We start from the raw sequence: 15,844 nt of genomic DNA, 5'->3' as shown, positions 1-15,844 counted from the left end.
ATAAATAACGGGTTCTAGGAGGAAGGGTGGGGGAGGGAGGAGATAAATGGGAGCTGATATCAAACCGTTCAAGAAGAAAGAAAATATGAAACTGATTGTAGTAGCCATTGTACAATTATGCTTGATTTATTTGAATTCTGGAATGTTATGGCATCTATAAGAGATCCCAATGAAATGATGAATTAAAAAAAAAAAAGGCGCACTTTTCTGCTCTACTATTACTCCACAGCTCCATTTTCAGTGTAACCTCCTTGCTCACCTTGGCTACTGGAATTCTAGCCTCTGCACACACATTCTGCGTGCACGCAACATCAAAGGCAGAGCAGTCAAGAAGAGTCCTCATTTGAGGTAGTCCTTCTAGAGTTCTCCCATAGCACTTTCCCATGCTTATTTACGTGGCCACACAAAATAGGAAAAGGAAATCTTGCCTTGTATTTCAATATGCCCTACTAAAGATCCAAATTCTGGTATCAAGGAGCACATGATGGGACAATAAGTCTGCCACGGGGCGGTTCATTTGGGAAGTGACACTTTGGGGAAAAGTAAAGCCAAGGCTCTCTGATTCAAGACTATTTTTAGTATGTATTTGTAAGTTTGTACTATCCATAAAAGGAATATATGTCTAAAATTTACTGAATTGTGTACTTTTGGAGTAGTGTCTTTAGAAAACTGGGTTTTAGAAAATATGGTTTGCAAAGAATTTGCAACTATAGCCATTTCTTTGTCTTGAGTAAATATTTCTGTCATCTAAATATTTTCATAATGTAATTAAGCTTTCCAACCCAAAAACCAAACTCCTAACCATCAAGTTGATGATGACGCATAGCAACCCCCTAGGACGGGGTAGAAGAGCCCTGGTGAGTTTCCGAGACTGTAACTCTATGCGTGTCGAAAGCCTCCTCTCTCTCTAGCATAGCAGCTGATGGTTTCAGTCTGCTCATCTTGAGGTCAGCAGCCCATGGGTATGTCACCAGGGCTCCGCTTGACGCTTAAGACTTTATTCTTAAAATGTCTATTTTTTTTTCATTTCCCTATTTTGTTAGTGCTCTTGTGTGTCTCATGCAACAAGCCAAGGTTGTGGCCCCACTGGGGAGAAGAAATCTACTCTTGGCATGTACATGTGCGTGCGCTAACGCACTACAATGCTGACCTTTCCTTATCATCGTGAAGCTGAGAAAGGACTCTGAATCTTACTTGGTTGCTTTTGACTGGGGGTGCTCTTTCTTGAATATAGCTACTGGGTGTGCATTCTTTTCAATGGTACGTGTTTTAATGCAGTTTCTCTGGTTAACATGCAAAGACGATCTGGAGGTTATTATTATAAAAAAGGAGGAGGATATTTGTTCATTGGTAGATTTCTCACCTTGCATGGGGGAGAATCCACTACTTCTCTTTCAGCAGAGGCTTGTGCATTGCTGTGATCCTGGACAAGTTTCCGTGGAGATTACAGAGGGAGACCGACATGGAAGACAGGCTTGACCATTTACTCCCCAAACTCAGCTACTGAGAACTCTGGGAACCACAGTGGTCCAATCCCCTCTTGTATCGGTCACCATCAATCAAGGCCTGACAATGGCAGCTAACAATGATAACATGGCAAGGGGATCTCACTATATTACTGGTGCATTTAAAATGATAAATATGTAAAGATGATATGGTGATGTTGATGTATCACTAACCTTCTGTATCAGTCAGAACAGACAGACGTGTCAGTCCTCTCCTGCTCCCTCTACAGCAGGAGATTTCTGCTTGTTTCCATGACTCAGAGACTCCGATGGAATGCCCACCTCCAATCTTACTGGTTGATGTGGCAGAAGGAAAGAGCACACTAGCTGCTTCTCCTGGCAGCGAATTGCACCAGGATAGAAGTGACAGCGATCCTTCTATTTGTAGTGTCATTGATTTACCCTCTGGTAATATATTTAAAATAGAGTTCAGTAAAGATGATTAAACAGGTGTAGGCTAACTGAAAATTACAATACATGGAATATTGACCTGCATCGATCAATTCCTTACATGACTGGACACGATTTACACAAACAATGAGAGTTGGTGTTCAAGCAAAGTTTAGAGTAACATCCACTGACAATGTCAGACACAGTCTGCCAGAATAGTGCATATCTTAAAAAATCAAGTAGGGCATTAAATTAGTAAGTAAACGTCAGTTCACCTGTTTCTGTAACTTGAGATAGCTGTCCTCTGCTTCTTCATACTCCTTGTAATTTTGGCCTTCGGGAGTACAGGTGTGTTTGAGGAAGATGTTCAATAGGATTCTCTACCATAAAATGACAAAGATGTCTCTAAGGTGAGTCAGAGGCAGATAGGAAACAGATTTTAAGCTTGCCCTGAATCCTAACTCCAAGCTAAGAGTAGTGCTGTAAAAACGTTTACATGGAAGATATGGGCGCTATAGCAAAGTGTGGTGAAGAAATTGGATGGTGCCCACCTGTCAGAAAGAATGACCAAACCAAACAAAAGTATGGCAACTGGGAAGTAGATAAGTGAAATTTCAACCAAGGCCACGTGCAAGAAGCACACCAACACCTGCGATCCAAGAAGGGAAAAAATAAAATCTATATCCGAAGGAGGGAATGGATTAAATTGTGAAATTATAGTGTGCAGAAGGCTATGGATGACAGTGGGAACCCAAAATATATTTATAGAATCTCCACAGGGAAAAAGCCTCTTCTGATTCCCTTCTGACAACAATTGATAGATAGGAATAGCCTAGTTATTAGAGTGTTGCATAGACAATTATAATATATTAAATTAATAAATCTGAATTGAATGATTAAAGTGCATCATTTGATTTCTCTTTGGATACACTTTGAGCTTGATCTGGTTTTTAATATTTTCTGATTCACACACCCCTGCCCCCACTGATGGGGCATATCTCTGCCGTATTTTGTTATTGGTGGTAGCATTCTAGACTTTCTTGTTATGTGTTTTTCTCTTTTTCAATATATGAACCCCAAGTGGGGGGACTCTGTAGAGACAATAACTAGAATAAGGATTCTTGCTGTTCTGGCTGGTGGGGAGGGAAGGGGTAACAGGGAGTCGATCGAGGAGTACAAGAGGGAAGAAAAATGATTTTGAAAATGACTCTGGTAATTATACTACAACTGTTTGTATTGTCTTGAGTGGTATGATGTCTGGAGTATGTCCTAATAAAATGACTAGAAAAAAAAGACGTGGCAATTATCACTCTGCTAATAACTCACTTGGTAGCACTCACTTGTCAGAAGTCACCACAGTGCAGATGGGGAAACCTTTGGGGTACATTGTGCATGATAGCCATGCTCTCTGCCTCTGAAGATTGTTGGTGTGATTATTTTATGTATAGGATTTTCTCCTCCCCCCATCCCTCCCCATGAACTACATCAATGTGATCATGTCACGTGCTGTGCTTTTGTTGTCACTTTTTTTGTTTTAATCGTTTTATTAGGGGCTCGTACAACTCTTATCACAATCCATACATCAATTGTGTAAAGCACATCTGTACATTCATTGCCCTATTCATTCTGTTGTCACTTTCAATATAATTTGTATTCTTATTTTTTAGGAAGCTCTTAATATCACATTGGATCACAAATGCAGAATTTTCCAGGCCTTAAATGGAGCTATAGGTATGTTTCCTCAATTATAACTTGTGTCTGTGTGCACATTCTTTACTGTTTTATATTCATTTTGGGGCTGTGACCTAGTTTTTATTATTAATCATTTTATTGGGGGGCTCTTACAAATTTTATAATAATCAATAGTATTAAGCACACTTGTACATATGTTGCCATCAACATTTCCAAAACAATGTCTTTCTACTTGAACCCTTGGTATCAGCTCCTCCTTTTTGCTCCCTCCCTCCCACTGCCATGAATCCTTGATCAATTACATATTATTGTTATTACTTTGTGCCTTACACTGTCCCTTGTCTCCATCTACCTTTTTTTATATTTGTCCTCCTGGTTGGGGCGGAGCTACATATCTTACCTTGTGGTGGGTTCCCCCTTTACCCCGCCTACTCCCACCATCCCCCCATCCTCATGATATCACTACTCCCACTGCTGTTCTTCAGGGTTTTATCTGTCCTGAATTCCATGTGTCCAGAGCTTATATGTGTTTTCCAGTCTAGCTGGACTTGTAAGGTTGAACTGAGGAGCTAGAGGAATGGTGTGTGTTTCATTGGTGCTGTACTGCACCCTGGTTGAATCATACCTTCCTTGTAACCACTCTGTGGGGAGATGCTGTCCAATTGTCTACAGATGGGCTTTGGGTCTTGTGACAAAGGTTAGAAGTTTGAATATTGTTGCCCCTTAACATGTTTGTACTTGAGCCTACCTTGCTAGTTTAGTACCTACAATAAGTACTGCTACCTAGTCCTTTCTGACTCATACCAAACCAACCAAACTCACTGCCATTGAATTCATTCTGAGTTCAAGGAACTGTTTAGGACTAAGTAGAATTGTCCTTTTGAGCTTCTTGGACTTCTCAATCTTCACAGGGGCAAAGACCCTCATCTTTCTACTGAAGAAAGGCTAGTGGATCTGAACTGTTGGCCTTGTGATCTGATGCTTCAACAACAATGCCTATATTCAGTTCCAATAATTTTCTAAGCCCTTTTTCAAAAATGGGAAATTATCTGGCTCTACGTAATTTAGGATTTAGTGACTCAGCATGTGGAGATTATAGATATATTATGAATATGAATAAATTTAAAACTATGTCTTGACATGAGGCTTCCTATCCATATATCTTCTGGTTTAATCCACATAAAACCTATTTATCCGTGCCTGTAAGTGGGTGATAGTTGCAGACAAGTTCTCTTAGTAATACACTTGCCTTCGTCGTTGGACTAGTAAGCAGAAAGTTGGTGGTTCAAATGGATCTGCGACTCCACGGGAGAAAGATGGGGCTGTTTGCTCCCATCAAGTTTCACATGCTCGTAACCCTACAGGGTCAGTATGAGTTGGAATCCACTTAGTGACAGGAGATGAGTTTATTTGTGATAATTTTCTGAACGTGCACAAGATGATGACAGGCTTATTTGGAGGCTTTGGGGTTTTTTATTCAAAACTATATTGGTGGGGAAGGTCACCTGGAGGATTTTGCTTCTTCCTCTCATGACAATGCACCTACTTCATTCCTCAAGAGGAAGAAGGCTGGTTTCCGAGAATTTGATGGAGAAACCTTAGCTTGCCTACCCTGCAGCCAAGAACTGGCCCTGTCAGACTTCACTTTGTTCTCAAAACTCAACATTCAAAGTGATCTATAGCTTCAGTATTGTGGGATACTTTCTGAGGAGGAAAGTGCTCAAAAGAAACAGGTTATAAGGAAGTCCAGAAATGGTTAGCTGTGGATTTTATATGAAGCACACACTTCAACATCCTATGACAGCATCTCATAGCCTTAGGATAGGTTCACTGGGCAAGTCGTAGGGTTTATACCTAGACCCAGGGCTAAGCAGGTTGGACAGTGATCTCACCTATTTAAAACTCCTTAAGTCCATTTTCTTTTTTTTTTTTTTTAACTCAGACGAAGTTGTTTTGAAATTTGAAAATGGCAAAGCCAGAGCCAAGAATACTTTTTATGAAACATTACCAGTGGCAATTAATGGAAATGGACCCACCAAGGTGAGTAACGGTGACTTCTACTTGCTCTTCTTGATTTGGAGGTAGACTGTGGATCCATATGTAGGGCATCTTCTCTCATTCTCTGTAACAACGCTCTTTATTTTGTAACACAGTGCAATTCCTGGTTTCGTTCAAATTAAATGAACTGATGATTTTTCATATACAGACGGATAGCTTTTCATCCTATTTGTAAAAAAGTTAACTTTAGTGTTTTATTTAGTTATCAATAATTGAGAGCAAGCCAAATTTTCTCACACTGGATATCCCCTCTGAACAGAAATTATTTGGAGTTTATTAAGAGCCCTGGAGGTATCATGGTTACATTTCACCTTGGGCTGTGATCTCATGGTCAGCAGTTCAAAATGACCAGCAGCTACTTGGGTGAGAGACTGGACTTTCTGTTCCTGTCACCAGTCACAGTCTAGGAGACCCATGGGGGCTGCTATTAGTCAGCCTTGCCTTAATGGCAGTCAATTTTCAGGTTTGAAGGGATTGGGGTTAACGAGGCCTATGGCTTAGTGGGTTACAAGTTGGGCTGCCATCTACAAGATCACAACCACAAATCAGCTGCTCCATAGGGGAAGGAGAAAAGAGTTCTCTGCTCTGTAGAGGAAGGATAAAAGAGTTTCTGCTCCTGTAAAGATTTACAGAAAGGCCATGGGCTGCTGTACTCTGTGCTGTAGGAAGGCTGACTCAGAACCTACTCTGTAGCAGTGGATAAGGGATCATTTGTTTAATGCCATTGTCTAAGTTAGCAACACTGTTCAATATGGGCTGTAACTAAATTACTGGAAAGCTTATGGAGGGCCCGAGTTGATACAAAGTTGGTGCATGTGTGATTTTGAATGCTTTAGTGGCTCAACTATATTTAACAAATTGAGATTTCTCAAAATGTTAATGATCACAAAAATTTATCATATAAAAATTGCACACTTGGTATCAGAAGAGACCACAGGTTACATTAAATTTGGAGAGTTTGGGTTCTGAGAAAACAAAATCTTAAATGTGTATAGATGCATGTACGGGTGCATGCACAGTAATAACCACCATGTTCGGAGATAACTGCTTGTTTGTGGTTTTTGTTTTTTTTTTTTCTGAAGAAGAAGTTAAAAGGTAGATTTGCCTTGTGGAAAGAAAGAATGAGGAGGTATAGTCTGCTATTTGAGAGTACATAACTATATACTGTGAAATTCTTCAGCATTGTTATATTCAAGTTTAGTTGTGTTTAAAGAATAATCTTGGTTGTGAGCATTTAACTATGGTGGGAAAGTCCTGGTGTATTCAGTAGCTATGATGATCAACTCTGCCCAAATCCAAGGATGATTCTGACTAGAACATTTTTAAGTGCCTAAAAGACTTCATATGAGAAGACCATTAATCCATAATCTTCAAAAGGTGAGCATTAAGTTTTAAGTTTTATAGGAAATATGTTCATTCTAGGGTGAACTCTTTCTGGCATATATATGATGATGTATTTTATTTCCTCTGACAGGATAATCTTATCTAGCCTATTTTTCTATGATTCTATTCAATAAAAAATGAAGATTTCTAAAATAAAGTATGTGGTGTAATATATAAATGAGGAAAACCTACATAAAACACTCGTAACTAATGTTTATTCTTTATTTTATAATATTACTAAGTTCATAGAGGCACCTAAATGTACCACATTTTACCCTATGTGTAAATGACAAAGGGACAGAAGAGTTTCCTATTTAAATAGAAAAAAATATTTCATTAATATGGAAGAATTATATCATGCATTTTTTTTATTTTTTTTATTTTAACAATTTATTGGGGCTGATACAATTCTTTTCACAGTTCATACATATACATACATCAGTTGTATAAAGCACATCTGTACATTCTTTGCCCTAATCATTTTTTTCTCTTTTCTTCTTTTACATTTTATTAGGGACTCAAACAACTCTTACCACAATCCATACATATACATACATCAATTGTATAAAGCACATCCATACATTCCCTGCCCCAATCATTCTCAAGGCATTTGCTCTCCACTTAAGCCCCTTGCATCAGGTCCTCTTTTTTTCCCCCCCCTCCCTCCCCATTCCCCCCTCCCTCATATGCCCTTGGTAATTTATACCTCGTTATTTTGTCATATCTTGCCCTATCCGGAGTCTCCCTTCCCCCCTTCTCTGCTGTCCCTCTCCCAGGGAAGAGGTCACATGTGGATCCTTGTAATCAGTTCCCCCTTTCCAACCCACTCACCCTCCACTCTCCCAGCATCGTCCCTCACACCCTTGGTCCTGAAGGTATCATCCACCCTGGATTCCCTGTACCTCCAACCCTCATATGTACCAGTGTACAGCCTCTGTCCTATCCAGCCCTGCAAGGTAGAATTCGGATCATGGTAGTTGGGGGGAGGAAGCATCCAGGATCTGGGGGAAAGCTGTGTTCTTCATCGATACTACCTCACACCCTAATTAACCCATCTCCTCTCCTAAACCCCTCTATGAGGGGATCTCCATTGGCCGACACTTGGGCCTTGGGTCTCCACTCTGCACTTCCCCCTTTATTTAATATGATATATATATACATATATACACATACATATATACATATACACATATATACACATACATACACACACTTATATCTTTTTTTTTTGCATGATGCCTTATACCTGGTCCCTTGGGCACCTCGTGATCGCACTGGCCGGTGTGCTTCTTCCATGTGGGCTTATTTGCTTCTGAGCTAGATGGCCGCTTGTTCACCTTCAAGCCTTTAAGACCCCAGACACTATCTCTTTTGATAGCCGGGCACCATCAGCTTTCTTCACCACATTTGCTTATGCACCCATTTGTCTTCAGCGATCCTATCATGGAGGTGTGCAGTCAATGATATGATTTTTTGTTCTTTGATGCCTGGTAACTGATCCCTTCGGGACCACTCGATCACACAGGCTGGTGTGTTCTTCCATGTGGACTTTGTTGCTTCTGAGCTAGATGGCCGCTTGTTTATCTTCAAGCCTTTAAGACCCCAGTCACTATCTCTTTTGATAGCCGGGCACCATCAGCTTTCTTCACCACATTTACTTGTTCACCCACTTTGGCTCCAGCCGTTGTGTCGGGAGAGTGAGCATCATAGAGTTCCAATTTAATAAAAGAAGGTATTCATGCATTGAGGTAGTGTTTGAGTAGAGGCCCAAGGTCCTTCCGCCACCTTAATACTTGACCTATAAATATAGACACATAGATCTATTTCCCCATCCTCCTATATATATTTGCATGTACATGTCTTTGTCTAGACCTCCATGAATGCCCTTTGACTCCTAGCTCTTTCCTCCATCTCCCTTGACCTTCCTCCTGGCCCACTACCATGCTTCATCGCCACCTGGGCTAGAGTATACCTCTTCTCTAAGCAACCTTACGCTTGATCATTTCCCACCAGGCCTGCCACTCCCCCTTCTCTACCATTTGGGGTCCCATGTTTTTCCCTTGTCCCTGGGTTTGTTAACACCACTTCCTTACCCCCACTACCCCCCCCACCCCAAGTCCCCCCGGAACTGTCGGTCCCGTTGTTTTTCATCCAGATAGTTCATCCAGCCTGTCCTATTCAGACAGACCTGTGGAGTCACTAACATGCACGAAAACTAGACAGAGGAACGCAAAGCAACAGTATACAACCAGACAACAAAACAACCAAAACAAACCACTGAAAAAGAACAGAACAAAACAGTTCACAAGAGAAAAGCTTGTAGTTAGTTCGGAGATCGTTTGCTGGCCCTTAGGAGCGTTTTCCAGTCCAGTCTGTTGGGGCACCACGCCCTGGCCCCAAAGTCCACTTTCAGCATTCCCTGGGGACCTTGCCACTCCATTCCCTTGCTGTTCCGCTGCACTCCCCCAGTGATTTGGCTCGGTGTGGTGGGATCAGGTCAGGTGCAATTCCCACACTGTGTCTCCGGTGCTGTCCCCTGTATCGCCCTTAGTCACTGAGGGGCATCATGTCTCATAGTAGGGCCAGCCATGTTGTTCTCTCTGTGGACTGGCTGCTCTACTCAGGAACATCATCATCACGGCCTGGTGGGCCAGGCTGTGCTCCACTCTCTCCTCCTGCCCCTTCATCTGCTCCCGTGTGCTCTGATCAAATATGTCCATCTCCCATAGCTGCAGAGTCAATGTCGTCCTTTGGAACAAATTCTTTTCGGGGGAGGGGCAGGAATCCACTTAATTTATGGTGCTGGGGCCAGCCTCCCAGACCTCTCCACCGGTTCCCTCCTCCATGCCAGGATATTGCATTCACACCTTGCGACACTGGGTTGAAGTCTGGTCCCACTTTCCCTGTGGAGATATAAACCATACCCTCCCCTTGGGTGGATTAATGCCCCATTTCTGTCATGCTGATTGTACTTACCTCAGGGGACTCATGTTGTACCTGTCCCTTTGGGTCTGGCTTACCTCGCTTAACATAATTCCTTCCAGCTCTTCCCATGAAATAACGTGTTTCATGTGCTCATCGGTGCTTTTCAGTGCTGCATAATACTCCATTGTGTGTATGTGCCAAAGTTTGCTAATCCACTCGTCTATCGATGGAAACTTAGGCTGTTTCCAAGTCTTTGCTATTGTGAATTGTGCCGCAATAAACATTGGAGCGCATATGACTGGTCGTGTTTTATTTGCTGCTTCAACCGGGTATATGCCCAGTAGAGGGATGGCTGGGTCGTAAGGTAGATCAATTTCCATTTTCTTTAGGTATCGCCAAATTGCTTTCCACAGTGGCTGTACAAATCTGCACGACCACCAGCAGTGGAGGAGGGTTCCTACTTCACCACAGCCCCTCCAACACTTGTTGCTCTCTGATTTACTGATCTGGGCTAGCCTCAGGGGTGTTAGGTGGTATCTCATGGTTGTTTTGATTTGCATTTCTCTTATGGCAAGGGACTTCGAGCACTTTCTCATATATTTATTGGCCATATTGATCTCCTCTCTAGTGAAAGTTCTTCTCATTTCTTTTGCCCACTTCCTTAGGGGGTTAACTGTTTTCCTCTTTTTGCAGGTCATGATGGTGTTGTAGATTTTAGTAATGAGCCCTTTGTCTGACGTGTCATTACTAAAAATCTTCTCCCAGTCTGTGGGTTGCCTTGTCACCCTCTTGGCAAAGTCTTTCGAGGTGCACAGGTGTTTTATTCTTATTAGATCCCATTTGTCGATTTCCAGATCACCTGTGTGTGTCCCCTTCCCTGTTGCAGTGAGCCTATGTGCTCCCTGGGCCAGTGCTCTGAGATTAGTCCCGATTCCCTCCTTAATGGTCCTGATGGTTTGGGGTTTGACTTCTAGATCTGTGATCCACCTTGAGTGTATTCTTGTGCATGGGGTGAGGTAGACGTCTTGTTTCAACTTTCTACATGTGGATATCCATTGTTTCCAGCACCACTTATTAAAGAGGGCATCTGCTTCCCACTTGACGTTTTGGGACCCTTGTCGAAGATCAGTTGTCTATATGCTGATGATTTTACCCCTGGGCTTTCTATTCTTTTCCGCTGGTCTGAGTGTCTATCATTGTGCCAGTACCATTCTGTTTTGACCACTGTAGCTGTGTAGTAGGCATTAAAATCAGGTAGGGCGAGTCCTACAATTTTGTCCTTCTTCTGGAGGAGTTCTCTGCTAATTCTGGGTTTCTTCCCTCTCCATATGAAGTTGGTGGTCAGTTTTTCCAATTCTTTGAAGAAGGTTGATGGTAATTGGATTGGTATAGCATTGAACTTGTAGAGTGCTTTAGGAAGAACTGTCATCTTTACTATGTTCAGCCTACCTAACCATGAGCAGGGGAGCTTCATCCATTTGTGAAGGTCACTTTTGGTTTCCTGTAATAGGGTTTTATAATTATGCTTATAAAGGTCTTTAGTATTTTTTGTTAAGTATATTCCTAGGTATTTCAGTTTGTTCTTGGCTACTGTGAAGGGTACTTCCCTCTTAATCGCCTCTTCCATGGCCCTGTCCGATGTGTATAGAAACCCTACCGACTTCTGTTTATTGATCTTGTATCCTGCTACTCTTCCGTATTCCTCTATTGCTGTAAGTATTCCAACTGTGGAGTTTTGGGGGTCTTCAATGTATAGGATCATGTCATCTGCAAATAACGATAGTTTCACCTCCTCCTCTCCCAACTGGATCCCTTTGATGTCCTTCCGCTGTCTTATGTTGTTAGCCAGAACCTCCAAAACGATATTGAATAGAAGAGGGGACAGGGGGCATCCTTGTCTTGTACCCTTTTTCAGTGGTATTGTTCTTGTCTTTTCTCCATTGACTATGATGTTGGCTGTTGGTCTTTCATAGATAGCTTGTATGAGCTTGAGGAACTTACCTTCCAATCCTATCTTCATGAGTGTTTTGATTAGGAATGGGTGCTGGATGTTGTCAAATGCTTTTTCTGCATCTATGGATATTATCATATGGTTTTTATCCTTTTTCTTCTCGATGTGGTGTATGATATTGATGGATTTTCGGATGTTAAACCATCCCTGCATCGCTGGGATGAATCCTACTTGGTCGTGGTGAATGATATGTTTGATGTTCCTTTGTATTCTATTGGCCAATATTTTGTTAAGGATTTTTGCATCTATGTTCATTAGAGATATTGGTCTATAATTCTCTACACCTGTGGGGTCTTTTCCCTGTTTGGGTATCAAAGTAATGCTGGCTTCGTAAAATGAGTTTGGGAGCTTGCCGTTCTTTTCTATGTTATGGAATACTTTGTGGAGGATCGGTGTCAGCTCTTCCCTGAATGTTTGGTAAAATTCTGCTGTGTAGCCATCTGGCCCTGGGGCCTTTTTCCTTGGTAGGTTTTTGATGACACTCTATTTCTTCCTTCGCTATGAGTTTGTTGAGGTTCTTGATCTCTATCTCAGATAATCTAGGGATAGATTGTTTTTCTAAATATTTATCCATGTCTTCCAGGTTTCTGAATTCATTAGAATACAAACCTTCATAGTACTTTGTGATTATCCTTTTTATCTCATTGGGGTCTGTTGTTATTGCCCCCGATTCATCCCTCATCCTGGCTATTGATGATTGCTCCTTTCTATCTTTGGTAAGCTTTGCCAAGGGAGTGTCAATTTTATTAATTCGTTCATAAAACCAGCTTCTAGTTGCGTTAATCCTTTGCATTGTTCTTTTGTCTTCCCACTGGTTTAACTCCGCCCTGATTTTTATTATTTCTTTTCTCTTGCTATTGGAGGGGTAGTTCTGTTGACTCTGTTCTAGTTGTTGGAGGTTTTGTGTTAACATATCTGTCATACGCCTTTCTTCTTTTTTCATGTATGCATTCAGTGATATCAAGCTACCTCTGATAACTGCCTTTGCAGTGTCCCATAAGTTTTGATATGTTGTATGCTCGTTCTCATTAGTTTCTAGAAATTTCCTGATATCCTCTCTGATCTGGACCTTAACCCATTCATGTCGCAGGAGATCGTTGTTTATTCTCCAATTGGTGGCCCTTGCTTTTCTGGGTGCCCTCCTATTAATCTCCAGCTTTATGGCATGGTGGTCTGAGAAAGACGTCTGGATAATATCTATGTGTTTGAATTTACTCAGGCTGGCCTTGTGCCCCAGCATGTGATCTATTCTTGAGAAAGATCCGTGTGGATTGGAGAAGAATGTGAAACCTTTTGCTTTTGGATGAAAGGCTCTATAGATGTCTATCAGGCCCTGTTGCCTAATTACATTGTTTAGCTCTCTGGCCTCTTTGCTGAGCTTCTTTCCCTGTGACCTGTCTTTCTCTGATAGTGGAGTGTTGAAGTCCCCCACTATTATTGTTGTTTCTGTGATTTCTTCTGTCTTTTTTTTTAATAGTTTGTTTGACGAAATTTGCCGCACCATTATTAGTTGCGTAAATATTCAGTATGCTTACTGCTTCCTGGTTTACTGAGCCTTTGAGCATTATGTAATGTCCCTCTTTGTCTCTTTTTATGTTTTGGATCTTGAGATCCATTTTGTCGGAGATTAAGATAGCCACTCCTGCCTTCTTGGAGTTACCATTTGCTTGGTAAACTTTCTGCCAGCCCTTTATTCTCAGCATATGCTTGTCTGCTTGCTTAAGGTATGTCTCTTGCAGGCAGCAGATTGATGGGTTATGTTTTCTAATCCAATCCTCCAGCCTCTTTCTTTTAACATATGAATTGAGCCCATTTGTATTCAGAGTGATTATTACAATCTCTGGCTTCATGGTTGCCATATTCTGTTTTGTGTTTTGAGTCTTTGCCTATCTTCCTTCATATCAGTGTACTGCGTTTGAGTGGAGGGTTTCTATCCTGTCCTCTTTTCCATCTGAGACCGTGTTGTCCTGGTACGTGTTGCTTGCATGTTGGCTTCTAGATGGAGATGGGCTATATGGTGGTCTCCTGGTGGTTCTAGTTGGAGCTTGATCTTCTGGCCATAGTGAGTCGGCCAGTATGTTCTGCAGGGTCGGGTGACTTGCAGTATATTTTTTGAGTTCTTCCTTGTCCTGGAAGACCCTTATCTTACCCTCTATCTTAATGGATAACTTGGCAGGGTATAGGATTCTGGGGGAGGCATTTTTATCTTTCAGTTTTTGGAAGATGTTGCTCCATTCTCTCCTCTTCATGGTTTCTGCTGATAAGTCTGAGCATATTCTTACCTGCGCTCCTTTGTATGTGACTGTCTTCCTTTCTCTTGATGCTCGTAGAATTTTCTCTTTTTCCTCTAAGTTGGATAATTTTACAATTATATGACTTGGCGTGTTCTTCTTGGTGTTTAGCTGAGCCGGCGTCCTCTCTGCTTCCTGTATGAGAGTCGGATTCTCCTTTGTTAGGTCGGGGAAATTTTCTTCCAGGAATTCCTTTGCTATCTTGGCGGTCGATTTGTGTGTTATGTTGTGTTCCGGTAGACCGATTATTCGAATATTATTCCTCTTCATAGCATCTGTCATTGATCTCAGGCTGTCTTCTGTTTCTTTAATTTTCCTATCTGATTGTTTTTCTCGCTTGCTTCGTTTGGTTTGAGCGTCCTCGAGTTCACGGATACGGTTCTCAGCCTCCTCAAGCCTAGATATAGCTTCTGTGACCTTTTGTGTGGTCTCTGCTACCTCCTCTGTTAGTTTCTGCAGTTCCTTTTGGTGGATAGTATTCATCCCCTCTATTGTGGACTTCATCCCCTCTATTGTGCATTTCATCCCTTCTATCGTTGCATCCTTATTTTGGTTTGCTTCTCTTAGCTCCTGTATTACTGCAAGCAGAGTTCTGAAGATTTCCTTTTGTGGCTGATCTATATCTGTTTCTTCTATGAGTGACGTTAGGTCTGTTAAAGTGCCTCGTTTCTCTGATTTTTTTGTTGGGAGTGATGTGGTCTGTTGATTTTTCCTTGATCCTTTAATAGGCCCCATGCTTCTGGGAGACAGGAGTAACCTTATTGTGTGGAGGCTCAGGCCACTGTGCCGTCTCCTGGGGTGGCTGGGGCGGGCTGCGGCAGGCTTAGGGCTGGCACTGGGGACCCAACAGGGCCCCAGGTGGTGAGAGCTGGCTGGAGCTCACTGATGGCTCCTCAGGGACTGCAAAGCTGAGACCCAGGCTCCACTGCAGGTGGAATGTTTGATCTGCCCGGGCTGTGAGCGGGCGCGGGGAGGCCCCTCGGACAGCTGCGCAGACAGCTGCGCGACACTGCAGGGAACAATGGTGTTCGCTCTCCGCCCTGCTCTGAGCTCAGAACCCCGCGGACCGTAGTGGCTTGGCGCGAAACCGCAGGGGGCAATGGCGCCCTTCCTCCGCTCAGGCTCAGAGTCGCCGCCGCCGGGGTCCCCGCAGCACCCTGGGGAGGGCACCTACTCTTGTGCCTTGCGCAGGGAGGGGCCCTTGGTGGGCAGACTCAGCAGCGCGGGGCGCGGCGCTCCGCGGAAGCTCAGGGTCCGGGACAGGCGCGGGTTGGGCTATGGCTCCCGTCGGCGGGAAGTGCTCAGCGCAGGGTCCCCGCCAGGAGTGGAGCTGGCGCTAGGCTGCCAGGGGCTGGCGGGGGCGGGCGGGGGTGGGAGGCCGGCGCACGGAGGGCAGGTGGAGAGGTCCGCGGCAGCGGTACGGGTGGATGGTCCCCCGTGGGGGTCGCCAGACAACCCGCGGGTCCGCTCCCCTGAGCTTGGATGAATGGAGGGAGGGACGTGGACCCGAGGGCAGATCGCTGCCCTGCGGGGAGAGGGGAACTGCGGGAGAGGAAAGCTTCTCTCCCAGTGGGGATCTGCGAGTGGGG

General features: G+C 43.2%; 1 protein-coding gene across 2 annotated transcripts in view; it reads left to right on the top strand.

The window, feature by feature from the left end:
* The window catches only part of PLOD2 (procollagen-lysine,2-oxoglutarate 5-dioxygenase 2), a 127,288-nt gene that overhangs the window by 83,199 nt on the left and 28,245 nt on the right, over nucleotides 1–15,844 (top strand). For both annotated transcript variants that reach the window (XM_075555897.1, XM_075555896.1), the window contains exons 6-7: nucleotides 3,563–3,626; nucleotides 5,530–5,627. In XM_075555897.1, the coding sequence (XP_075412012.1) occupies nucleotides 3,563–3,626; nucleotides 5,530–5,627 (162 nt within the window). The remainder of the gene's footprint in view (nucleotides 1–3,562; nucleotides 3,627–5,529; nucleotides 5,628–15,844) is intronic.

This window comes from Tenrec ecaudatus, chromosome 8 (genome assembly GCF_050624435.1).
Source record: "Tenrec ecaudatus isolate mTenEca1 chromosome 8, mTenEca1.hap1, whole genome shotgun sequence".
Lineage (NCBI taxonomy): Eukaryota > Metazoa > Chordata > Mammalia > Afrosoricida > Tenrecidae > Tenrec > Tenrec ecaudatus.
Note: the sequence above shows the minus strand (reverse complement) of the source record. Positions and strands in the feature narration are given on the sequence as shown.